Here is a 27,581-nt window from a genome sequence, read left to right on the forward strand (position 1 = left end):
TAGAGTCAACCACAATGCTTAATACTGCATTTATTCAATGAATACATACTTGAAGATCTTTGCCTAACAATGTGTACTGTATTAGACAAAGTAAAACACCTACCATCAAAAATCTCTAGTTACATTCAAGAGAGTGGAATAATGCCATGGTAGCTTTTATACAGATCTTACTCAAAGTTGAGCTATGACACCAAGAACAAAAGGGTTAAATGAATAGTGAAGTCAACACTGGACTTAGAAGATCCCCTCTGAGTCTCAAACTTTGGGCAAACCATTTAATCTGTCAAGTGCCCATTTTCCTCATACAGTAAATAAGGTAATGTATAAGCTAGGGCCTGGCATATTGCAGGCAAATATTGCTATTAGTTTTTTTCCTTTTTTCAACGAAATGACAGAGAAAAAATAACCCCCAGTTACACTGCGAATTTTATATTGGGCCAGTGGATATACACATAAAACCTAAGGGAGGGATGATAGAACGCGAAAGGAAAAGGACAACGAGGGACTAAGCACATTTGAACAAGTCCTTTCCTCAATGTCCCCTTTTAATTTCCTTGTTCTTGGGTATCCCTCTGCGCTCAGCCCTCCTATGACACTAGTGCAGCCACCTCCCCTCCCCATTAGTGCCTGCTGTCCCCAGAAATTGGCGTTTCATCTGCCCGCCCGGGGCCAGACCCCACGTTTCCGAGGCTCGGTAACCCTCCCTCGCCCAGGCCAACTTCACCTGCAAAAGCAGAGAAGCCAATCCCTCCCCAGGGTCTGCCTCCCGCCGCCCCGCGGTCCCCGCAGCGCCACCCCGGCGCCCCGCCCCGGGCGGGGAGGTCGGGGCGAGGGGAGGGCCTGCCAGGTGAGGCGCGGCCACCCAGGCCTCTCACTTCCGCCCAGGTGAGCGAGCCGGGCGCCGCGCCGCGCCCTGCCGCCCGCCCGCTCGGGGCGTCCACTCGCGTCTCCGCCCGGACCAGGTAAAGCGGGGTTCCGGCTGCGGGGCGCGCGCTGCGAGGGGACCCGCGCCTCGAGACCGGCCGGCGCGGCGCGGCGGAGCCAGCCTCCTCTGTCTGCTGCCGGCGCGCCCTCCGCCCGCCCTCCGGGAGGAGGGGGCGCTGGGGACGGAGGGCGCCGGCCTCTCGCGGCGGCCGGGTGACCCCGCCGTGGCCCCCGCCCTCGGGGCAGGGCTCGCCGGAGGCCGCCCGCCGCGGCAGGCCCTGGCGGCCCTCAAATCTCGGTCCACTTCTGTTCCGGGAGTGGCGAGGATCAAATTTTGCACCCAGATCGGTGCCTGTGCTTCGCCCCCGCCGCTGGGCGGAGTCTTTCTTCAGCCCCTGACGGTGAAAGCGAACAGGTGGTGTCCTGACTCGGGGGGCCCGAAGAAGGGGGTACCCAGACCGCAGCGAGGGGCGCCTCCCCCGGCCCTGTCTGGGCACCCGGTGGTCACGCAGCCGAGTTCCGAGGCCCGCGATCAGGCCTGGGCTCTGCTAGCCTCACTTTATAGATGGGAGGACGTGGCGGAAAGGGCTCTGGCCTCCAGCCTTTGGGGAAATTGTTGGATTCCTGCTTTAAGTCAGGCTCAGGAAAGCACTTTCAGATCCTCACCGTCCTCTCTAGAGGTCCCTAGCCCTCCCGGCACACCTAGCTGGTCGTTTAATCTCTCCGTGGAGTGTTCAGTTGGCACTTGGTCGTATCTCCAGATGAGCCTTATCACTTTGGATTCGAATTAGTTGTTTACTCGTTTGTCTCCGCGATTGAGAGGGTGTGCTTTTCAGGGCCTTATTTCTCTGGGGTGCTTCTGAGCTGCATTTGAAGTCGGGCCATTGATAGGTGCGCAACAAACAAGTGTTTCTTAAATGAATGAAGAAGCCTGGTTAGCCAGAAGAAAATGTAACCTCAGTTAACCGCGAGGGTAGTCCATTCTAGGCTGTCTAAGCTCCTGTTGGCTGCCGGTTCATTTGCACACTTCTTTTTTAAAGGAAAGCTAGGGAGAAGTTGGGGGTAAAAACTCAAATCGGTTCATTTTGAAGAAAAAGGCAGGATTGTGGCTTTTGGCTAAAATGAGCCTCTTATTTCTAGGCCCTTAACGGTCTTCATAAGGAAATAAAAAATTTTAAATAATTAGAAAGTTAATATTGGAGCTGGAAGGTACTTTATGGATCAAATTTATAAAACTAAGTTCTGAAGGAATTTGCCCTTCTTAATTGAGATCCTATTAAAGGTTACATAAGATGAGCTTGCCATCAGAATAATAGCTTTGTTTAAAGTTCAAAAATTGTTTTTGCGCCCTTATCTGTGTTTAAAGATGCCTTAATTAATTCAAGTCATATATTAATATTTTTATAACTATAAAGCTAACAGATTCATTGTAGAAAAACGGTCCTGGGCCGTGGTGGCGTAGTGGATAAAGTGTCAACCTGGAATGCTGAGGTCCCGGTTTCGAAACCCTGGGCTTGCCTGGTTAAGGCACATGTAGAAGTTGATGCTTCCTGCTCCTCTCCCCTTCACTCTCTCTGTCTCTTCTCTAAAATGAATAAATAGAATCTTAAAAAAATAATGGGAGAGAGTTTTCAGATAAGAAACTAAAAGCACACACAAACTCGACCCACCATTGAAAATAACCACTAATAAAATCATGGTATTGTCATTCAGTTAGTATTCTTAAAAAGAAAAATCTGTAGTAAAAAAGAAAAATCACTTTTGAAACCCTGTGATGCTGAGACAGTGGTTCCTCATTCAGTAGTCCTTGTAATTGCATTTTTACTTAAAAGCATTTAATAATTATCCTTAAGCTAAACAACCAACCAGTCAGAATTTACTTGCTTTGTTAAAGTTTAACAAAAATACATCAGGTTGGAGAGGCCAAAATGAGGTTTTAGTTTGTTTACTGAAGACTTTGCCCATCTTGGTACTAGAGTAAATTTTTTGAGAAACAGGGCTATTCCATGTTAATATTTGAGATTGCTCGACCATTGCTTTGTTCTTTTCACACTCACATGTTCTTTGTTTGGATTTGAATGCCTTTTTAAAAGCTCTGGGCCCTGGCCAGTTAGCTCAGTGGCAGAGCGTCGGCCTGACGTGCGGGAGTTCCGGGTTCGATTCCCGGCCAGGGCACACAGGAGAAGCGCCCATCTGCTTCTCCACCCCTCCCCCTCTCCTTCTTTGTCTCTCTCTTCCCTTCCCGCAGCTTAGGCTCCATTGGAGCAAGGTTTGCCCGGGCACTGGGGATGGCTTATGGCCTCTGCCTCAGGCGCTAGAGTGGCTCTGGTCGCAACAGAGCGGTGCCCGGGATGGGCAGAGCATCGCCCCCTGGTGGGCGTGCCGGGTGGATCCCCGGGCGCATGTGGGAGTCTGTCTGCCTCCCCATTTCCAACTTAAGAAAAAAAAAAAAAAGCTCTGATTTTAGGTTCTGGTGCAAATGGAGGGAAATTTAGAGCCTGTTGTTACCCTTTCTTTAGTCATGGAGTAGATCTATGCTGAAGCAGTAGAGCCCACTTATGTTTTGCGTTTGTACAGCTGTGCAGCCTCTGGAGTTTGGAGACATGGAATTGGGTCCCCTTACTGATATAACTCTTAGCAAGTCACTTGACTCTGGTCTTCTGTTTTCCCATTTGTAAATGATCTACTTCACTAAGTTTTGGTGAGGTGGACATGAAATAATGTGAAAGAACGGGTCTTGTAAACTGTAAGCCATTATTCTCCCACTGTTTGCTTCTCCACTGTGATGTTTAATTCTGATAAAGTTATGGAGTTGTGCTCTTTTTATTGGGAAGAACTCAAGTTCGTGAATGTTCTCACTCTGATAGTTACTTCGATAAAAGTAATAGAGACTGTCTTAGCTGATAAAAGTCTTTGCTAAAAACAATGTACAGGGATCTCTCTAAAAAGGCATAGGTTAAAACTGCAATGCCAACTTGGCTAGACACATGCACATGTGACTGAGTCTTGGGTACTTGAAATAGGCCTCAGTGGGATTGAGATGTGCCATAAATGTAAAATACACATTAGGTTTTGGATTTAGTATTAAAAAAAAGGTCTGAATTATCTTATTAATTTTTTAATATTAGTTATATATTTAAATGGTAATTTGTATAGATTGGGTTAAATAAATTATATTATTAAAGTTAATTTTACTTGTTACTTTTTACCTTTTCACGTGGCTACTAGAGATTTTATATTATGGCTCACATAATATTTTCCATGAACAGCACTGGATTACTGTTCAGTATGAGTATGTTTATGCTTAAGAGGTTTTAGTTTACTGAAGCACTTAGATTGCTATTTATAAACTGATTTTTTTTACACTGCTAAGTTATAGACCTTCATATACTCTCCTCCCTTGTATTCATTGCATTGATGAAAATATTTGTTGTTCAGTCTTCTGAAAAAATTTATTGTTTAAAAACCCATTATTGATTACAGAGCAAAATCTCAGCTAATACAGTTTAATTATTAGCTTTTTTGAAGCCTCCCAAATAACTTAAATACTTTTTTAAAGTGTTTATTTTATTGATTTAGAGAGAAGAAGGGACAGAGGGAGAGAGATAGGAACATCGATCGATTTGTTCCTATATGTGCCCTGACCAGGGATTGAACCTGGTCACAGAGCAACCTCTGTGCTCCAGGACAATGCTAACCAACCAAGCTATCTGGCCAGGGCATAACTTAAATAATTTTGATTGAAAAGAGATGTTAATAATAATAATAGCTACTATTTATTGAATGTGTGCTGTGTGCCAGGGCAAATGCTTTATAATATCTTATTTAAACTTTCAACTGTAATATTTAGTAATTTTTATTAACTGTTTTACAAATGAGGAAACTGAGGTGTAGGGAAATTTAAACAATTGGCCACAAGAAACACAGAGCTGATTCCAAGAATAGTTTCCAAATATCTATGATTTCTAAGCTTATAGGCTATATAGTCTCCCATATTTCAAGAATTGGTTATTGGATATACTAGAGAAAAGTTGACTCTTGAAATAGATATTTAGTTCTAAGCTTGTTTTTGTGTTAAGTGATCAATAGGAAACAATCTAATACTCACCAACAAGGAAACTGGATGAATAAATCATGTATTCCTAATTTAGTTCAACTTTGTATTTTTAAAGTTGAACTAAAACAGCAAATTGCTGAAAGATAAATACACAATATAATTACCATTCATACAATTTAAAACCTTTCAAACAGTAGTAATACATAAGCAAAGATAGTGTGCATTTTAAGAATTTTAGATTTGAATTCTATGTTGATTGCAAGCATTTGTGAAACTGCCTTGTAGTTAAAAGAAGATAGTAAAATCTTTGTGAGATGAACATTCTCTAATGTTGATCTTACTCTTAAAAAAACCGAACCAAACCAGCCTGACCTGTGGTGGTCAGTGGATAAAGTGCCAGTCTGGACTATTAAGGTCCCTGGTTTGAAACCCTGGGCCTGCCGGGTCAAGGCAACTACTACAAGTTGATGCTTCCTGCTCCTACCCCACCTTTCTATCTCTCTCCCCTCTCTCTAAAATCAATGACTAAAATATTTATTTATTTATTTAAATTTATTTATTGATTTTAGCCAGAGAGAAGGGGGGGGGAGAGAGAGAGAGAGGAACATTGATCTGTTCTTGTATATGCCCTGACCATGAATCAAACCGGCAACCTCTGTGCTTCAGGCTGATGCTCTAACCAACAGAACTATCTGGCCAGGGCTAAAATCTTTTTTAAAAAAGAAAAGAAGTTAAAAAACCAAACCAAAGTCTTGTCCTTTGCTTTGGTATTCTGCACACCTTGCCTGGGTGGTAGGTTGCTTTCACACCCAGTCTGCAGCCAGCCTTTCAGGGACAGAGCAGTTTATTCATAGGTATCCTTGTTTTCTGTTTGTTTGTTTGTTTGTTTTTTGTGACAGAGATAGAGAGAGGGACAGATAGGGACTGACAGACGGAAGGGAGAGAGATGAGAAGCATCAATTCTTCGTTGTAGCACCTTAATTGTTCATTGACTGCTTTCTTATATGTGCCTTGATGGGGGGCTACAGCAGAGCCAGTGATCCTTGGTTAAGCCAGCAACCTTGGGCTTCAGGCTAGTGACCTTTGGGCTTAAGCCCATGACCATGGGTCATATTTATGATCTCATGCTCAAGCCAGTGACTCTGCTCTCAAGCTGGTGAGCCCTTGCTCAAGCCGGCGACCTTGGGTTTCGAACCTGAGTCCTCTCTGTCCCAGTCCAATGCTCTATCCACTGTGCCACCATCAGGCCATGGGTGTAGCTTTGATAAATAGGGATGGGTAGGGCTTCTGCTTTGGGAAAAGTGGTTTCCTTTGGAGTTACTTTCTGGAGCTTCTGATGAAGCTCCAGGACAGAGTATAGTAGAAGGGAGATGAATTAAGTGGATACTAAGAGGTTGATAAACCTTCTATTTTGAAAATTTGAAATATCTGATTCTCATTTTTAAAGTAGTTTTGTGCTGAAAAAGTCATTAACAGTTGGCCTTTCCTCTCTCCCAAGGTGATATTTACTCCCACCAGTGGCACCTATTCTTCCTCTGTTATCCCATTTTTCAAAGTACATTCCCACTGGTCTTTTGAAATTGTAGGAAGTTTTCTGCATTTGCAAAATGGAGATGATAATAATTAAGACAAATTAGATGTCATACTCAATGATTTTACATTGTATACAGTAGGCACCAAAAAACCTGGTTACTTGATTTAGTAACAGATAAAATTGGGGGGGAGGGGTGGCCAAAAAGGTGAACATTGAGGAGAAGGGTATCTAAAGGTTACTTTGCCTGTTTCACAAATTTACGAGGATTGTTTTGAATATCACAAGCATGCCAAATATGGCACGACCATATTTCTGGAGAGAAGTGAAGGGTACAAAGTCTGTGGTGTGGAAACTAATCATTAGTGAAGATTATGAATTTGTAGATCTTTCAGGGAAGGACTGGCTACATGATCAGAGATCCATGTGTGTGAAAATTGCCCAGATATTTTTTCTTCTGTCAGTCATTGGAGAAAATTGCCACCAACAGGAATACAAGAGTATACTATAAAACAATTTAATTTTGTTCACACATGTGGGCAAGTTACAGGCAAACTATTGATATACATTGACTGCCTTTGAATAGTTCAATGAGAAAATTAGTATTCAGCCAATTGAACTATTCTGAAGAACTAACTCAGTTTTCAGTTCTGATTTTGAGTTTAACATGGTATTTTTCTGCTTCAATTTCAACATGTTCTGAATTTCCATCATTAAGTGTACTTAAACATTTCCATGGCTTAAGCATGTGGCTCCAAAATGTCAGAATCATTATGGAATTTATGTATCTGTTTCTGAAAGTCCAGGAATACAGTATAATGTTTTTGCAGCAGCCAAAAATATAGCATCTGTTTTATTATTATTATCTTACATACAACGGGTTTTTATTTTTATTTTTTTTAAAGATTTTATTTATTCATTTTAGAGAAGGGGGGAGAGAGAGGAGGGGGAGGAGCAGGAAGCATCAACTCCCATATGTGCCTTGACTGGGCAAGCCCAGGGTTTCAAACCGGCGACCTGCAGGGCGACGCTTTATCCACTGGCCCCACCACAAGTCAGGCCATACAAGGGATTTTTAGAAAATGCCTTATCATTTAGTAGGGACACAAGGGTAGGGCACCTGTCTTGAATTTGCATTAGTATGGCAGCAGTTGTGTTTATTTGTAGTTAAAGTGAAGAGCCATCATTACTGTTGACTAGGAGAGTTTGTTTTCCATTAATGTTGAGCTTTGTGGACAATGGCATGGTGATTAGAGACAACCTGAACTTTGCACTCCAAAGGAAGCAATAGAAACTAAAAGTTGTTCCTGAACTCCAATTTCTTAATAACTTCTGAAGTCATGACTTCATTTACATTTAAAAATTATTTATTGATTGATTTTTGAGAGAGGATGAAGAGAGAGAGAGAGACAGAAACACACAGAGAGAAACATTGACTTGCTGCTCCACTCATTCATGCCATCATTGGTTGACTCCTGTATGTGCCCCGAGTAAGGATTGAAACCATAACCTCATCATGTTGGGATGATGCTCTAACCAACAGAGACACCTGTCCAGAGCTCATTTACATTTAATAGCTTTTAGTTTGTTCACAGTCCTTGGTTCCCTTGAGTTCTGGGGAGTTTCCATTGCAGCATGGTATGCAGTATAATTGTGATCTGCCCAATTCACACTTGCAGTTAGAGACTGAACTCCTATACTTTCTCATTCAGATAGCCAGTTATCTTTTTCTTCCCAATTAAGTTTGAGACAGAAGTATAAAAGATATTGGGGAGTTACATTCTTGTCTGCTGTTGCGAATCTGAAAAGTGTGTTTCTGGGGAGTTACATTCTTGTCTGCTGTTGAGAATCTGAAAAGTGTGTTTCTCGGTGTCTTTAACTTGCATAAATTCTTGAATTGAGGAGGTTAATAAATCTTTTCAATAGTTTCCTCCTTCTAGAAATTTAAATCAAATTAAATTTTATGCATCAGTTCCCCTCATCCTAAATATCCCATTAATTGGTGATAGCTAAAGCCTGGGTATTTTTTTTTAAAGCCACACTATTATAATAATTTCCTTCAGTCAAATCCTACAGTGAACCAGACATGAAAAATCCATGGTGCAAAGTCTCTTGATCAATGACAGAGTAGAAGCTGCTGAGCATAATAAACTACTACAATTATGAGGACAGTGGCACACTGTGGCTAATGTTTAGATTATGACCTGTTGTAGAGGTAGCCTGTCTATGACAGCTGTAGAGTATTATTTCTTTCTTCTGTCTTCATATACTTGTGTGTGTGTGTGTGTGTGTGTGTGAGAGAGAGAGAGAGAGAGAGAGAGAGAGAGAGAAACAGGAAGGGAGAGACATGAGAAGCATCAGTTCTTTGTTGCGTCATCTTAGTTGTTCATTGATTGCTTTCTCATATGTGCCTTGACTGGGGGGCTCCAGCTCAAGCCAGTGACTTTGGGCTTCAAGCCAGCACTCTTTGGGCTCAAGCCAGCGACCATGGGTCATGTGTATGATCCCACACTCAAGCTAGTGAGCCTGCGCTCAAGCTGGTGACCTCGGGGTTTCGAGCCTGGGTCCTCTGTGTCTCAGGCTGCTGCCTGGTCAGGCTGTCTTCATATACTCTTAAGGTTTTAGTCCTTAGATTTAACTCAGCACCATGGAATTGTAGTAATTTTCCATGCCTGTTTGTGGACATAGTTTAGCCTTTATCAACTATGAGTCAGAGGATTGGATGGCCAACCAGTTTCTATGCTTCACCCTTATCCAAGGATACTCTACCTCTGTGGTTTCTAAAATGTGCAGGGTGATCCATTGGGAGGGAGGAAGGTGACAATAAAACCTTGCTTTTCAGTTTTTACCTTACTCTTATGATGTTTCTATTTTATATATGTTTTAAAACACATAAGACATGTAAATATAGTATATATGTTTATAATTATAAGATGTAAGTTAAGGTGAGGTCAACATATTTTTACTGATAGGAATATGTGTTTAAAAAGGTTTGAAGACCACTAATATATCCTATTACCAGAATTACCTTTTTAGATAGAAATCTGGACTCAGTTCTTCGCTACTTAAAAGCCTTTAATTACGTCTTGCTGCTTACAGAATAAAGACCAGTTTACCTACCATTATTTACAAGACCCCTCTCAAAGTAGTCTTATTTAAACCAGTGCATCTCAAACTATCAGTGGTGAAAGATCAGGGTTTTCCTGACCAGTCTTTTAAGGACTGATATGTTATAAATTGTTAGAAAAATAAAAGAAAAAAAAAGTACAAGGTAAGTCAAGTCTTTTTATTACTAAGTTTAATAGATATAAATTACTCTGCCATACTGCATGGTTTCTAAATGCTTATTCCCAATTTTGGTACTTAACCTGGTACTTATACCTGTTTGTGGCCTGGTATCAATTTGCAGCCCACACTTGTAGTAACATTGATCTAAACAATTTTTTTGCCCTTTTTGCTACTTTTAGAGACTGTATACTAGGTCCTTTAGAGCTAGTTACTGTTCTCACAGGAAGTCATGCACTTTTATACCTATATGCATTAGTTTTCAAATTGTGGTCTCTAGGCTGGCAGCATCAGGATTACATGGAAACTTTGTCAGAAGTGCAAATTCTCAGGCTTTACTTCAGACCCACTGAGTCAGGAACACTGGGGGTAGGCCCCAGCAATGTGGGGGTTTAACTAGCTCTCCAGGTGAGTCTGATGCATGCTAAAATTTGAGAGCCACTGACCTGGAGAAGTCCTATATGTCATTCAAATCGGAACCCTTTGAGAGCGAAATAGAGCACTGTTAGTAATGATGCTGCATAATCTAAGACTATTTTAGGCAAAAGAGGACAAATGGTTACTCTACTTTTATACCTTATTCTTTTTCTTTTAAGACAGATTTCTAATGTATTCCCATTGCAGCATTCCCAGACTTCTCTAGGCAGGCTTAGTCACTCTCCCTTTATAATTTCTCTTAGCATTTGGTACATACACACCTCTGTTGTTGTTTGTGTATGCCTTACAATATAATTATCCTATTGTGTAGTTATTAACTTGCTATGAATCTGTCTTGCTCTCTCATAAGGCCTTCTTAGCTATTATATTTTTGTCCCTTTTATTTTTTAAGCTATAAAATACATACTTTTTACAATAAAGTTTAAACAGCACTAATATCTGTAAAGTCAAGTCTAATTTTTAATCTCTATCTCCACTTCTACTTTCTAGAAATAATCACTATTATTAAATTGACTATGTTTTTAAATCTAAAAACCTACACACACAATTATGTGTACTTTTATGAAAAGGAGAAAGGAATGCATACATCTTGAAACTGGCTGTTTTCCCTTTTCTGTTGTGTATATCAAATAATGTCCCTTTGTTGGTAACACAAAGGGATGGCTTGTCAAAGCATACTCATGTGAATGAGAAATCTTAGGGAGCACCGAACCTTACACCGGATTCAGAGACTGTAAGCAGGAGCCAGGCCAAAACACAGCCATTCCCCCTCGAGAAGACCCCGGCTTGTAGGCAGGCACAGCTTCCACGGAATGTCACTTCCTTCCACCTTAGTCCATAACATCAACATAAAGACTGTCAACGTAAGAAATGTTTAAACCTGTAGGGAATTTTTAGAGTTTATTTGACCAAAACTGGCAGTTGCCAGGAAGCAAAATCTCAACGGATTGAGAGAATGCTCCAGAGAATGGCAGTTTTGCACCTTATTTTGTACCTTAGAACCAAAGGAGGGGACACGTAAGAGAGTTACACAGGTGATAGATTAGGGAGGCAGGAGAAAGCAGAGTGAGGGAAATCTGAGACTGAATAAAAAGTAAACCAAATAGATCTTCTTTTACATTTGTGGGTATAGAATAGTTAAGCAGTTTAGCAATTACTATAACAATAACAATGAGTGGTTTTGTGGTTGCTGCTCTGGTGCAGTGAGGGGTCTGGAAAAAAGAAAATTATCCTGCTATTCCAAAGGTATGTTATTGTAGAAAAAATACAACAGTAGATAGGCTCAGTTAAGGTAAAGATTGACCTTTGTCAGGAAAGATACTGGCCTGGGACATGACTAACTGCCATGACTTTGTTTTAGTTAGAAAATTTTAATTTCAGACCATCCTAGGTGGTCACTTCTGGACTCTGATGAGTTTGTAAAGCCACCATGCAGGCCTCTCCTGAGCTTGTCAGGTTTGATATGTGGCCCCTTTTTCATCCACAATACCTAGTTACAAATAGGTTGACATGAATTCATTTATACATGTATTTCTGACAGACTTATTGTAATTTTAATTTGTTTACAAGAGTAAAATTCAAACTTAGGACATGTTTTTTGGGTGGTGGGGGGTTGTTACCAGACAACTCTTGAACAATATCAAAACCTTTTCTGCTTGGGGAATCCCGAGTTTTATACTCCATTTGTTATACAAATAGAAAATGTCTCTATGATTATTTCCCATTTTATAGCCAGGTATGCCTGAAAAGTCCATACTTTCTCCAGTTGTTTACAAAAAGCAGTTAAGCCGGATCAGGTATTTACTGACATTTGAAAATGAGGGACTGTTTTATCTATTGCTGGGAGGTCTGGTGTCAAGTTGGGAACCTTGCTGAATGAGTGAGCAACAGGTTTTCTGTAAACCATTTCAGTTTTATCGCATTTCAGTGCCTGCAAACTGACTTTATTATTTTAATGTCTGATCCCTTAATTTGGATGTTTTTTTCCAGCCTAGGATCTTTTAAAAAAAATCAATTTTTTTTCTTTTTCCAAGTGAGAGAAGGGGAGATAGACAGACTCCCACATGCAACCTGACTGGGATTCTCACTGCAAACCCAGTCTGGGGCTGATGCTCTGCTCATCTGGGGCCATCCTTGCAACTGAGCTATTTTTAGCGCCTGAGGCAGAGGCTCCATGGAGCCAACCTCAGTGCCCAGGGCCAATGCATTTAACCAATCGAGCCATGCTGTGGTAGGGGAAGAGATTTGAGACAGAGAAGGGGGAAAAGAGGGGTGGAGAAGCAGATGGCCAATTCTCCTGTGTGTCCTGACTGGGAATTGAATCCAGGACATCCATATGCCAGGCCAACAATCCACTACTAAGCCAACCGCCAGGGCCTCAATTTTCTTAAGGTATAATTGATGTAAAATAAAATGTACGGATTTAAAATACATAGTTTAATAAGTTTTTGACAAACATATATATCTGTGTAAACAGTACCCCCTTTACAACATAGAACATTTCCATCACCCCAACAGGCTGCTTCAAATTCCTTCCTAGTCAACTCCTTTCCACCTGCCCTGGTAAACTAATCTATAATTATAGGTTGAACCTCATATGAATAAAATATACTGTTTATATTCTTTTTTGTCTGGTTTCCCTCAACTTACTATTTTTGAGATTTACCCATGTTATATGTGTCAGTAATCTTTTTCCTTTTTACTTCTGAGTATTCTATTTTTATATACCATAATTTGTTTATCCATTCATCTGTTATTAGACATTTTGGGTTTTCTAGTTTGAGGCTTTTATAAATAAAAATGTTATGAATGTTAATGTACAGGTCTTTCATGGGTGTATATTTTCATTTCTCTAGGGTAAGTATGTAGGAGTGGAAGTGCTTAGTCATATATTAAGTGTATGTTTAACTTTATAAGGAACTGCCAAACAGTTTTCCAAAGTGTGCCATTTTACTTTACTACTAGCAACATCTGGGGTTTCCAGTTGCTTCACATCTTTGTCAACACTTAGTATTGTCTGTTGTTTTGCTTTCTACTTAGTCATCATAGTATAGTGGCACCTTATTGTGGTTTTAATTTGAATTTTCTGAGTGAAGTCTTTTGATCAAGGATGTTCTTGAGGTTTTTAAATTTTATACAGGACTATAAACATGTGTACACTAATGCAAAGTCTTCTTTTGTATTTTAAATTTTTTCTTTAGGTTTCTTTAAAGTGATTGAAGACAATAATTCAAAATGCCTGAAAATCCTGCTACAGGTATACTGGATAGATACTTTTACTCCTAAATTAATTAATGATTCAACATCATTAAAGATGGGATTTAACTTATACTCTGATTATCCTTTTCTAAACAAGATAAACTGCAGGTCCTGCAAATTCTTGATCGCCTGAAAGTGAAATTGCAAGAGAAGGGTGACACATCACAAAATGAGAAACTGTCCATGTTTTATGAGACACTAAAGAGTCCTCTCTTCAACCAGATACTCACACTTCAGCAGTCCATCAAGCAACTCAAGGGACAAGTGAGTTACCCATCAGAGTTTGACGTGTTTGTATGTTCAATCCAGCAAAGAAAGACATGAGGAGATAAAACAGAGACAGACTGCCTCTAAATACTCTTAATTCAGCAAAGAGGTTGTGTTAGGACTTGTGACCTGTGGATAATTTAAAAATGTTGATAATAAATTATGTGTTTGGCTTTGGAATATGGTTTTTATACTTTTTAACTAAAGGTCAGATGCTTTGAGAATTCTCAATAGTTGTTTTTATAATTATAAAGTAGTATTTAGCTTAAATGTGTTTTTTTCATGAAGTCTTTTTTTTTCTAGCAAGAAGTGATCATGCCCTTATAGCACATTATTTATACCTCTCAATACTGTAATTATCAAATGAATATCAAAAGTCATGGACCGTCTGTTAGAAAGTCCTTGGAAGTAGTATACCTGGTGTTTTAATATTTATGTGTTTACTCCACTGCATACAGCATAGTACTTGGACTGTGGGCAGGCTCTAAATACATGGTTGTTGGATTATAGGACATATGGCACCTCTACTGAGTGTTGCCAATTAATAGTTTTTTGTATTTTTTTTTTTAACAGAGACAGAGAGAGAGTCAGAGAGAGGGATAGACAGGGAGAGATAGATAGGAACGGAGAGATGCGAAGCATCAATCATTAGTTTTTCGTTGCGTGTTGCAACACCTTAATTGTTCATTGATTGCTTTTTCATATGTGCCTTGACCGCGGGCCTTCAGCAGACCGAGTAACCTCTTGCTCAAGCCAGCGACCTTGGGCCCAAGATGGTGAGATTTTTGCTCAAACCAGATGAGCCCTGGTTCAAGCTGGCGACCTCGGGGTCTTGAATCCGGGTCTTCCGCATCCTAGTCCTACGCTCTGTCCACTGCGCTACCACTCGGTCAGGCCAATTAATAGTTTTAATTGTCCTCTTGGTTGTTGTGTTTTTTGGGGTTGGGGATGGTAAATTGATTTAAGTCATCCATTCTAGAAGCTATGCTTGAATAGTAGCTATCCAGAGATTAAATTTGGGGATAATTTTAAATGTAATGGAGATAATAGAGCAGACAGAGTTAAGTGAAAATTAACAAAATTTGAGAAAAACTTATTTTGCTGATAAACCAAAATACTTGCCCATAAATATTTACCAAGTGATTTTTTTCTATGAAGTTCTATTTACATTTGTTCTTGATGTTACCTTTATTCCACTGTGTTGGCACTCATATCAGCCAATGATGTTTTCTCTCTCTCTTTTTTTTTTTTTTTTGTGAGAGAAGAAGAGAAAGAGAGGGACAGATAGGGACAGACAGACAGGAAGGGAGAGAGATAAGAAGCATTAATTCTTTGTTGCGGCACCTTAGTTGTTTATTGATTGTTTTCTCATATGTGACTTGACTGGGGGTAGAGAGGGACTCTAGCCGAGCCAGTGACCCCTTGCTCAAGCCACCAACCTTGGGCTCAAGCCAGAGACTATGAGGTCATGTCCAGTGGTGGGATTCAAATAATTTAACAACCAGTTCTCTGCCCTAATGACAGTTTTAAGTATAAAAAAAATGATATACCGAAAGGTAGTTTGTTATTTCATGCATTTAATACTTAAATAAGAACAATGAAAGAGGTACAGAAAACTAGATTGTTATAAGAAGAGTTTTAAAATATTAAATAATACCTGACAAAAAACAATAAAACTGTCATTTAAGATATTTCTATATTGCTTCTTTTTTTTTTTAAATTTTTTAAAATTTATTTATTTACTTTTTTTAGATTTTATTTATTCATTTTTATTAGAGAGAGAGGGGAGAGAGAGAGAGAAGGAGAGATAGAGAGAGAACAGGGGGAGGAGCAGGAAGCATCAACTCCCATATGTGCCTTGACCAGGTAAGCCCAGGGTTTTGAACCGGCGACCTCAGCATTCCAGGTCAACACTTTATCCAATGCGCCACCACAGGTCAGGCCTCTATATTGCTTCTTGATTGGCATCCTCACTTGCAATTTTTTTCACCTATGGATGGAATGAACATTACTATGGGCGCTTAGAATATGCTGTTGCGCAGATAAACTTTAAAAAAATAGTAAGGAGGCCTTGGCCGGTTGGCTCAGCGGTAGAGTGTTGGCCTGGCATGTGGAAGTCCTGGGTTTGATTCCCAGCCAAGGCACACAGCAGAAGCGTCCGTCTGCTTCTCCACACCCCCCCCCTCCTTCCTCTCTGTTTCTCTCTTCCCCTCCCACAGCCAAGGCTCCATTGGAGCAAAGTTGGCCAGGGCGCTGAGGATCGCTCTATGGCCTCTGCCTCAGGTGCTACAATGGCTCCGGTTTCAACACAGCAATGCCTCAGATGGGCAGAGCATTGCCCCCTGGTGGGCATGCCGGGTGGATCCCAGTCAGGTGCATGCAGGAGTCTGTCTCTTTGCCTACCCGCTTCTCACTTCAGAAAAATACAAAAAAAAAAAAAAAGTAAGGAATGTAGCCTGACCAGGTGTTGGCACAGTAGATAGAGCATTGGACTGGGACGCGGAGGACCCAGGTTTGAAACCCTGAGGTCACTGGCTTGAGCATGGGCTCACCAGCTTGAGCGCGGTGTTGCTGGCTTGAATGTGGGATCATAGACATGACCCCATGGTCACTGACTTGAGCCCAAAGGTCGCTGGCTTGAGCCCAAGGTTGCTTGAGCAAGGGGTCACGCACTCTGCTGTAGCCCCGGGTCAAGGCACATATGAGAAAGCAACCAATGAACAACTAAGGAGCTGCAACTAAGCTTCTCATCTCTCTTCCTTTCTGTCTGTCTGTCCCTCTCTGTCTCTGTCAAAAAAAAAAAAGAGTAAGGAATGTAAATTTGTGATTTCTGTACTAGGTAGCTGCCCAGGTGCCTACCTTAGAGAGAACCCTGATTACAAGTGCTATTTTAACAATTAGTTTGCCGAACTCAACAAAAGTTAGGTATTGGTTCTGCTGATGAACTGGTGCAAGCTGGCTGAAGCCCACCACTGGTCATGTCTATGTTCCCACACTCAAGCCAGATGAGCCGGTGAGCTCAAGCCGGTGATCTTGGAGTTTCAAACCTGGGTCTTCTGCCTCATGGTCCAATTTTGTTTACTGTGCCACCACCTGGTCAGACTCTCTACTTTTTTTTTGTACCAATGTTTGAGTGGCTCTGCCACTCATTTGCTACTAATTTTGGACAAGTTACCTAACCTGTGTGTGCCTCAGTTTTCAAGTTCACAAAATGTAATAAATATCTCATAGGACAGTTGTAAGGGTTAAATGAGGTAATATGTAAGAGTTTTGGTATAGTTAGTACTTTGCTCATGGCAAGTGCTTAGTCCTAAATACTATTATTGTTATTATTGTTGCATACTATCCACACATCTTTTGTGGCTCCCCGTATGGAAATGTATAGATAAATGTAATAGGGCTTAATATCTTACATGCCTGATTATATGTATGTGTGTATAGAAGTGTAATGAACTATTGTACATTCTTTTAACTTGCAGTGATGGAAAGCAGGAAACAACACATTTTCAACTATTAAACATTTTTGTCATACTAAATGCAATTTATAGCCTTATAAATAACAGATTCATGTATCTATACTTTATTTCTTTCACATTATATGTTTAACATGGAAATTACATATGGTGGGTAAAATATAATATTTAATAAATAGAAATAACTTGTTTTTTCTAGTTTTCTGTTGATTATCTTTTCTTTTTCTCTCCAACAGCTCAGTCATATACCTTCAGATTGTTCCACCAACTTTGATTTTTCTAGGAAAGGTTTATTAGTGTTCACAGATGGTGCCATTACTAATGGGAATGCCCAGTGGTCCTCTAATAACTTGGCTGTATCGGGGTTATCTCCTTGGACCCCTAAGTTGGGAAATGAAGACTTTAACTCAATCATTCAACAGATGGCACAGGTAAAGTTATATCTTATCATGGGAATATTAAGTTTATTTCTCCTGTTACAGGTTAAAAAAAAACTACACTTACTCTTTTTGTGTTAAAATGTGTTGTATTTTGTTTGCTTTTGTTTTTATATTGTTAGGAGGAATTATAATATTTTCTAATCTGTATTGAAAATTTATTGAGGAAATATCTATGTGTGGTGAGGAGAGAGTTTAGATAATGACTGCAATTGACACATCTCTACATTTGTAACCATTTTGTTTTATGGTTTTGATCATAGGAGGAAAATTAATGATGAATCTTATTTGATACCATTTTTAATTTTATATCAAAACAGACTTAATGGGAGTTAGAACTAACATAATTAGGAAAATCTAGGGGAACATTATAAAGAGTAATCTGGTTTTATCCCTAATACCTATTAAAAATTAAATAATAGTTGAGTTTTAGGATATGTTTTGCATTTCACCTCATTTTCTAATATGTATCTTAAAAAATGAAACAAGTTTGAAAGTAAAAAAGGAATCTGTTTAAGGTATGATAATTAACATTTTTTTAAAAATTGTTTTTAGAGAGAGAGAAAGAAGCATTCATTTATTGTTCCACTTATTCGTGCACTCATTGGTTGCCTCTTGTATATTCCCTGACGGGGGTTGAACCTACAACCTTGTTGTTTGGCGTTGACACTCCAACCGACTGAGCTTATTGGCCAGGGCCTGTAAATAATGTTTTATACATCATTCCTTTTTGGACTTTATAGCTCTATTCCCTTAATTTGACTAATAATTAATTTTTGTGATGCTTTTTAAAATTTACTTTATTTTTTATTTTTTTTTCTGGGAGACAGAGAGAGGGACAGATAGGGGATAGACAGACAGGAAGGGAGAGAGATGAGAAGCATCAATTCTTTGCTGCGGCACCTGAGTTCATAGATTGCTTTTTCATATGTGCCTTGACTGGGGGGCTCCAGTTGAGCTAGTAACCCCTTGCTCAAGCCAGCGACATTGGGCTCAAGCCAGTGACCATGGGGTCATGTGTATGATCCCACACTCAAGCCAGCCATCCCACACTCAACCTAGATGAGCCTGTGCTCAATCTGGCGACCTTGGAGTTTCGAACCTGTGTCCTCTGCATCTCAGGCAGATGCTCTATCCACTGCGCCACCACCTGCTCAGGCTGTGTGATGCTTTTATAAGTTGATGATATGAAGATCAAATCTTATGAATGCAGTTATTAACAAAAGCAATAAAATACTTTTGTCACAGGTAGAACACATTTGAGTGGTGGCCTTTCCATAATCTTTTTATATTTTAGTGAGAGGAGGGGAGGCAGAGACAGACTCCTGCATGCGCCGTGATCAGGATCCACCTGGCAAGCCCAGTAGGGGGTGATACTCTGCCCATCTGGGGCCTCCATAATTTTTTGAATGAACCTATTGAAGTAGAATATTAATGCATCACAGTAGAATTAAAAACAATAATGCATCTGGTTGTAACTTAGGCTAGACACTAGCATATTTTTGATACATCTAATTTGCTTTCTTCATTTCAAAATATATTTTGCATCAAGACAATTTAGAGAAATTCAGCATAAAAAGTAATTTAGAATCTACTGTGGGAAAGAACATTGGAATTTTTATCAAGCTTGGATTCATCTCATAAGGTGAATGAAGTGTGAAAATACCTCTTCTATTCCCTGAGGTTGCAGAATACTGCACATTCCTTCTTATGTTCTATTGAAACTAACCAAGTGAGAGGATTACCAGAGGTAATTTATTACTGAAATGCTGAATTTATTTGGTTTTATAGAGATGACTTAGGAGAAGCTGTTATTGTGCTATTCATAGAATGGCACATTTATTTCATCATTAAATGTACCTGACTTTTTCTTTTAAATTCTCCTTTTATAGGGCCGCCAAATTGAATATATAGATATAGAACGGCCTTCAACTGGAGGCCTAGGATTCAGTGTCGTGGCACTTAGAAGTCAAAATCTGGGAGCAGTTGATATCTTTGTGAAGGAAATACAGCCAGGGAGTGTGGCAGACAGGTGAGAAAGATTTTCGTTTTGTGCTTTGCTAACTTTTTTCTGACAACTCTGAGAACAGTGTCATAAAAAGAATAAGAAACTATAGTAGTTATTACAATGTTACTGACTATATTCCCTATGCTTTATATTCCTGTGACTGTTTTGTAACTGCCAATCCGTACTTCTTAATCCCTTCTCCTTTTTCACCCAGTCCCCCAACCTGCCTCTCATCTGATAACTATCAGGTTGTCCAATCATAATTTTTTAAGTAAAAAAAAAATTTTTTAATTGGGCCTAAGTTAAATCAACTTTTTTTCAATGGACCTTTATAGCCTTAAATAAGCTAATATTAAGTGACTCTCAGTGCAGGTTTACCCTGCATTATCTGGGTTTGCCAGAATAGTCCTAGTTTATACCTGCTGTACCAGTGTCATTATTAACAGCACATTTTCTCACTCCCCAAACTATCCCAACTTGGATAATAAATTATATTATTATCCTAACTATGCACACCCAACCTCCAAGAACAGGATAGAGTTTCTCAAAGATATCTGACCTCTGCTGTGGTTCCTCAGAATATATATATATGATATATATGTTGCTCACAAAATATATGTGTGTATGTATGTGTGGTACCAGGTGGGTTCTGGACTTATCGGGGGATCACTTTGTAAGTTACATACATCTCTAACCTGAAGCTAACACCTGAAGCTAATATAATATTGAATATCAACAATAATTGAATAAAATTTAATTATGAAATATTATTGGGATATAATTTACATAACATAAATTTAATGGGGTGACATTGACCAATGGGGTTTCTGGTGAACATCTCTATAGCATTTGAGCTATCGATTATATTATGTGCCCATCACCCAAAGTCAGATCATTTTTCATCAACATATATTTGTCCGTCTTTTCTCCCCTCTCCCAACAGTTGCTTCACTTTAATTTTTTTTTTTTGTTTTACAGAGACAGAGAGAGAGTCAGAGAGAGGGATAGACAGGGACAGACAGAAAGGAAGAGAGATGAGAAGCATCAATCATTAGTATTTCGTTGCGCATTGCAACACCTTAGTTGTTTATTGATTGCTTTCTCATATGTGCCTTGACTGCGGGCCTTCAGCAGACCTAGTAACCCCTTGCTGAGCCAGCAATCTTGGGTCCAAGCTGGTGAACTTTTGCTCAAACCAGAACTCTCGCTCAAGCTGGTGACTTCGGGGTCTCGACCCTAGGTCTTCGGCATACCAGTCCGATGCTCTATCCACTGCGCCACCGCCTGGTCAGGCTCACTTTAGTTATTTATTGCTTACTTGTTGCTTGTTGTATATGCATTGAGTGGACAAGCCCAAGGTTTTGAACCAGTGACCTTAGGGTTCCTGGTTGATGATCTATCTACTGAGCCACCAAAGGCCAGGCATGCAATATTTTTAATGGTACATGTTCTAGTGTGAGAACCACCCACAATTTTGGCATCAAAAATGAAAATACCCAACTTGCTAATTCCAAAGGAGGGTCTAAAATCTATCAGTTCCTGTCCTCAGGAAGCTTAAAATCTAATAAAGAAGGATTTAGCTAGCTCTGTTGGCAGGTACTTAGTATAAATGAATATTCAATGAGCGATAAATGAGTGGTTCAGACACACCCACATAATGAGGTAAGTGGGGGGAGGAGAGAAAGATGAGGGGGAGAGGAAAGAGGGAAGGGGAGACATACCCTCAACTGGGTTGTAGAGGGTAGATTGAATTTGGCTGAGCGGCGTGGGAGGGCATTAGAGATGGCGAAAACCATTATACAAGAGTTGAGAGGGAAAGAGACCAGAATGTGTGGAAGAGGGGTTTTATGTAGGGAGGTAGCCAAGTTGGAAGAGTACTTGTGGGGCCAAATACAGAGGCCTTTGAATACCAACCAAGTTTACACTGTGTCCTAGAGGTCCTAAGTTATCAAATTCTGATCCTTAACAAAGGTTTGCCAAATCTGGTGTTATTGGATAGGGGACTTGGCCCTTCCCATCTGCCTAGGGTCAGCCGGTAATGTGTTGGTTCTTGACTTTGTACAGGAAAATTTTTTGTCCAGGTGATTTTGAGATTAAGCTGGGCACAGTGAAATCAGGAAGAGTCTAGACTAGAAAAAGCAATAGTAGAGAATCTAGGCAGGGCTACCTTGGCTGTAGAAACCAGTTGGCCCTACACTGGGAAATCAGAGAAAAGGGGGCCTTGGCGACAGGTTCAGGGAGTTAGCTTGGGATGAGCTGCTGCTGCCCACTGCTTCCCTGGTTGCATATTTCCTGGGAACCCTTAAAGTTTAGGAGCTTCATACTTGTGAGGGAAGGAAGAGGCACTGCACTGGCTTTCTCCCAGGATGGGGAAGATAGGATGCGCCCTGGGTCTTTTATTTTGAGGATGTTTAAAGTCTGGGAGTTTAGGGGAAGATTTCAATAGAATATTCATCAGCTTTTCCAGGTGTGCCCTTTCAGTGGTCTTTACTGATTGGTCCACCTCAGAGCAGTCACTATAATTGGTCCTGGAGTTGCCCACCTGGTTTCTGCTTTTCTGGGCCGGGAGTTCAAATGCAGCTTGAGGCCTAGATGCTATCTCTAGGGAGGTAACATTCTGTATCAGGCTGTAAATTACTCGTCCAGTTTGTTCAGCCCTCTGTCTCAGTTTCCCCATTCCACTTGCCAAGGGATTATTCTAGCTTCTTACTATCCTGTCTCACTGTGACCTGAAAAAAATAAGAGCAATATATTGGAATTTTTAGAATTCATATTTATAAATTAGAATTATCTGTTTTGAGGTAAGTCCTTTCTCTGGGAGATTTTATGTTTTGAAGGTTAGAAGCGTTCTTTTATGAAATAATCATGACAAGAGTTTGTTTTATTTCTTTGGCTCTCTTTTTATTGGTCAATAAGCATAAATAATTATCATGCATTTTTGAGTTGGTCAATACTAGTACAGGAGAGCCTAGAACAAACCTTGAGGAATACTAGGTATTAGATAAGGATCTCAACTGGAGGGTTGACTTTGGGAATGAAAGAAAATGGGTGGATTGCAGGCGAGATAAGCAAGGATAAGAAGCATTGCAGTGGTGATGGGGAAACCAGAAGAGGAGGAGTGGTGGTTGGGAGAGAATAAAGTCAAATACAGTAAACCAGGACGGAGTAAAACCTAGGAGAGTCTCAGAATGCACTACAACTTAAGAAGTTAGAGAGTGTGCTTCAGAGTGGGACTACTTAGACAAGATGCTAAGCTTGTTCTAGGCTTCTGTTTCTAGCCTGTAAAAATCTAAGTACTTTGAAAGGTGAGTGTGAGTATTAGCTAAGATAATACATGTAAAGCCTTTAGCATAGTACTTGGCTAATAGTAAGTGCCTAGTAAATATTGACTATAATGATGCTTTTACCTTAAGAGATTTTCCTAATTTTTTTTTAAATAGTCCTTTTCCACTTGGTTAGCAGTTGGCAGATGGGTGCTTAGAGGAGAGAGAAGGGCTCAGAAACAGATACGGAAGTAATCTCTATGGATTTTCAAGGTGGTTTTGGCCTCTGTTGACAAGTTGGTGAGGTGAAGTACCAGGGGCCCGGGTGAACCTGCTAGAGAAGAGCTTATTGATGAATTTGAGAATGAGTTACCCCCGTGTGGTGTATGTAGAAGTCAGACTGGAAGGGTTTCAGGAGTGTAGGGTTCATGCAGTTAAGGGGGGACAGTGTCATACTTGCAATACCCTTACAGTGGGACACTGTACATTGTTTTTGCTTATTTTTCTAGTTGAATGGCATTTAAAATGTGTGTGTGTGTGTCAAGATATATTACTAAGTTGGTTGATTAATAAGCTAATAAATGCCTTAATCAAAAGCACTCTAAAGGGCTCTGTTATATAATTAAGTTATTTGAATATATGTACTAAGTGAAGTAGTACCATTAAAAATAAACTGTTTAAGTTGAATGATAGATTTTTAAAAATCAGGCTATTATTATATTACTTAAAACAACTTTTTTATTTCACCAAGAGATCAAAGGTTAAAGGAAAACGATCAAATATTGGCTATTAATCGTACTCCACTGGATCAGAACATTTCCCATCAGCAAGCAATTGCATTATTACAACAAACCACTGGATGTTTGAGTCTGGTTGTGGCCAGGGAACCAGTCCACACAAAAAGCAGTACTTCTACCAGCTTACCTGATACCAGTCCATCTGAAACAGTGAGTTGCAGTTATGGAACAATACTTAATTTTGAATTTAAGACATTTAAAAGGTGTCATTTGACTCATCACTTAAGAAAGATGATTATAGCCTGACCAGGCGGTGGCGCAGTGGATAGATCGTCAGACTAGGATGCTGAGGACCCAGGTTCGAGACCCTGAGGTCACCAGCTTGAGCGCAGGCTCATCTGGTTTGAGCAAAGCTCACCAGCTTAGACCTAAGGTTGCTGGCTTGAGCAAGGGGTCACTTGGTCTGCTGAAGGCCCGCGGTCAAGGCACATATGAGAAAGCAATCAATGAACAACTAAGGTGTCGCAATGAAAAACAGATGATTGATGCTTCTCATCTCTCTGTGTTCCTGTCTGTCTGTCCCTATCTATCCCTCTGACTCTCTCTCTGTCTCTGTAAAAAAAAAAAAAGAAAGATGATTATATCTCCAAATGTAGCATTAGCAGAGTAAACAAGTTATTTCATGGAGGATTTCTTTTTCAATGTCTTGTGTTTCTCCTTATTTAAGATTATTATTTAATGTAGAGGGCAAATTATAGTAGTAAGTATAATTTATTTGATGATGGAGTCTTGTGTTCCTTGATGATATAGCCAGTTAATTAATTAAGCTGAGCATTTTTATTAGAGATTTATTATTGAGTATCTTAAGATTTGGTGGTTTATTTCAAAAATATTTTTGTAAATTATATAGGGTGTTTATGACTAGATTATTAATACTGCACAGTTGTAGAACTTTCTCTTTTTTTCATGTAAGGATGAAAATGGTTCAAAAGAATAAATTTATGTTTGGGAATCTTGAAGTTGCTTAATAACATTTTACAGATTTTGGCCTGCATCTTCAGAATGCAAGTTAATAAATTTCATTTTCTTATAACACTAAGTGCTAGCTGATTTATTTAATTTTTATTCATTGGGACAAAAGAAGAACTAGACTCTCTGGGTACAGTACAAGGTCATAACACAAATTAGTGTATAAACATTTTCCCTGTTATAATCAGTAATATTTATACAGCATAATTTATATAATAAACAGAATGAACAAAGTGGGAAATTGCTTAGCATAGTGGTTAGGAACAAGGGTTCTAGGTCAGGCTAAAGTGGGTTCAAGTTCAGTTCTCTGCTTCCTGGCTATGTCATACTGGGCAAATTTTTTTTACCTATCCACAGCTCAGTTTCTTCATCTGTTCCTTGGAACTAATAACAGCGTCTGCTTCACAGAGGTGTTAGGATGAAATGAGAGTGCACCTGAGGAGCTAAGCACAGTGCCTGGTGCAGAGCATACACCTTGTGAATACTAGCTGCTCTCAATTCAGGCATATTTTCGCAAATGTTGTTGCTTCCCAAATGCTAGATATTGTTTCGGACATGGATTTATTAAATATTCCCAATATTCCTGCTTACTTTAACATTGCATAGTAACTTTCCACTTTAGTACAATAGAAAAGCTAGGTGATTAAGTGTACCCTTAGAATCTTGAGAAGGAGACTATTTTTCTGCAATTGAATATGTGAATTTAATGCACATTTCTGGTGGAAATCTGCTAGTTAGAAGGAAAATATCAAATGTCAAGTGTTTTAGTTTGATTTGTGTAATCCAATTGCTAATCTCTTCAGTTGGCCTACTTTTCCTTTCCCTTATAAGAGTCTACTAAATTAGTCTTACTGCCCAGATCCTTCTCATTATTTCTTTTTTTATTTTTTATTTTAGCAAGAGAGACACAGAGAGACAGAGAGAGACAGGAAGGGAGAGAAGATGAGAAGCATCATCTCGTAGTTGCAGCACTTTAGTTGTTCATTGATTGCTTCTCATGCGTGCCTTACCAGGAGGGTGGGCACTCCAGCTGAACCAGCGACCCCTTACTTAAGCCAGTAACCTTGAGTTTAAGCCAGCAACCTTTGGGCTCAAGCCAGCTACCCTGTGCTCATACTAGCGACCTTGGGGTTTCAAACCTGGGACCTCAGCACCCCAGGTCAACACTCTATCCATTGTGCCACCACTGGTCAGGCCCTTCTCATCTTCTCATACTTCACATTGCTGCCAGATTAATCTTTCTAAACCACTGCTTTGTTCCTGTCATTCCCTCTTCAAAAACTTCAATTACTCCTACTTGTTTATCCAAGCCCAGCTTTACTATCTTATTTCTCTGTGGCTTGAATGTCTTTTTTTCTCTGTAGTGCAATTAAGATGCCATATATGTATATATATATGTATGTATATATGAAAAAGGACAACATATATATGTTGGTTTCTACCATATGCTAGGCACTGTGCTAGATTTTGGGCATAGACTGGTGAATGACACATGTTTTGATCCTCTTAGAGCTACAATGTCTTATGATCCAGTATTCTGTCTTCTATATTAATTATTTATGTTTTAGTTTATCTGTCTACTGGGTTATAAAATCGTAAGGGCAAAGACCATATGGTCATCTTTGCATATTTGTTATCCTCTAGAAAGTTGTCTTGATTAATTGTATGAATGTTTAATGTATTGTATATCTGTTACTTTAGTAAATACTATGTTGGAAAGCTAAGAATCTGTGTGGTTTGCTTACACTTTGGCTCTTGTCATTGATTTGTAGGTTCATTGGGGCCATATTGAAGACATTGAACTCATTAATGATGGCTCTGGATTAGGTTTTGGAATAGTTGGAGGAAAATCAAGTGGTGTGGTTGTGAGGACTGTAGTTCCTGGAGGATTAGCAGATCGAGTAAGTTGACCTTTTTTGTTTTTATTTTGGTCTTATGCAATGTAAATGGTATAGCTTGAAATATAATTTTATAATGTAGGTTACTAGAATATATGATTCCATTAACAGAATTTAAGTATAATGAGAAATGTCTTTTTCATAAGTGCTCATGTACTCTCACTCTGCTTTATTTTAAAGAGTTTCTAAAATCAACATTTTTTGTTTCTTTGAGTTACTGTGTTTGATTGTTTTGCCTGTGATAGACTGTTTTATTGATTCATTAGAGGACAGTGTTTTTTATTAAAAAGAGTCATTAATAGGTATTACATTTTGAATATCTATATTACTTTCAAAGCCCTGTTAAAATCAGAAGGTACAGTGATTATAAACAGCTGTCTCAATATTGTACATGGTAAATTTCACTTGAACTAAAAATTTATGGCCTGACCTGCGGTGGCACAGTGAATAAAGTGTCAATCTGGAGTGCTGAGGTCATTGGTTCGAATCCCTGGGCTTGCCTGGTCAAGGCACATATGGGAGTTGATGCTTCCTGCTTTTCCCCGCTTCTCTCTCTCTCATCTCTCTAAAATGAATAAGTTAAAGAAATATTTTTAATCAAAAAATAGAAGTATTTTAAAAAACTTAACAGTTTCTGCTTAGTTTTACATTGAAGAAAATATTAAATATGGATATTACATTTACTTTTTAGAAATCAGTTTAGAAGTTTGGTTAAGCAAGTTAATAATGAGCCTATATTATATAGAATGCCCAACATGATCAGAATAATGTGTAATTTTCACTGATTAATGTGCAGTTACATACACATTTATCCCTTCTGATAAACACATATAAGTAAAAATAAACTTGCTGTGCAGATGCAGCTCTGAGGCAAGCCTGTTAGTTCCCTATATCTAAGCAAGATTGCTCCGTCTTTTACAAATTGTGGACCTACTATGATTTCTATTATCCTTTAAGAATCTAAATGCATTTATTT

At 39.4% G+C, this 27,581-nt stretch overlaps 1 protein-coding gene across 8 annotated transcripts in view; it reads left to right on the top strand.

Annotated features, from left to right (window-relative positions):
* Positions 1-838: 838 nt before the first annotated feature.
* PATJ (PATJ crumbs cell polarity complex component) overlaps positions 839-27,581 on the top strand; it is a 411,472-nt gene continuing 384,729 nt past the window's right edge. For 4 of the 8 annotated variants that reach the window (XM_066376442.1, XM_066376441.1, XM_066376439.1 and 1 more), the window contains exons 1-7: positions 840-962; positions 13,436-13,491; positions 13,591-13,757; positions 17,470-17,664; positions 19,563-19,702; positions 23,693-23,888; positions 26,480-26,608. In XM_066376442.1, coding sequence (XP_066232539.1) covers positions 13,470-13,491; positions 13,591-13,757; positions 17,470-17,664; positions 19,563-19,702; positions 23,693-23,888; positions 26,480-26,608 — 849 coding nt within the window. In that variant the 5' untranslated portion in view covers positions 840-962; positions 13,436-13,469. The other 4 variants (XM_066376436.1, XM_066376440.1, XM_066376437.1 and 1 more) reach the window with 3 other exon arrangements.

Source organism: Saccopteryx leptura, chromosome 3, assembly GCF_036850995.1.
Source record: "Saccopteryx leptura isolate mSacLep1 chromosome 3, mSacLep1_pri_phased_curated, whole genome shotgun sequence".
Classification (NCBI taxonomy): Eukaryota; Metazoa; Chordata; class Mammalia; order Chiroptera; family Emballonuridae; genus Saccopteryx; species Saccopteryx leptura.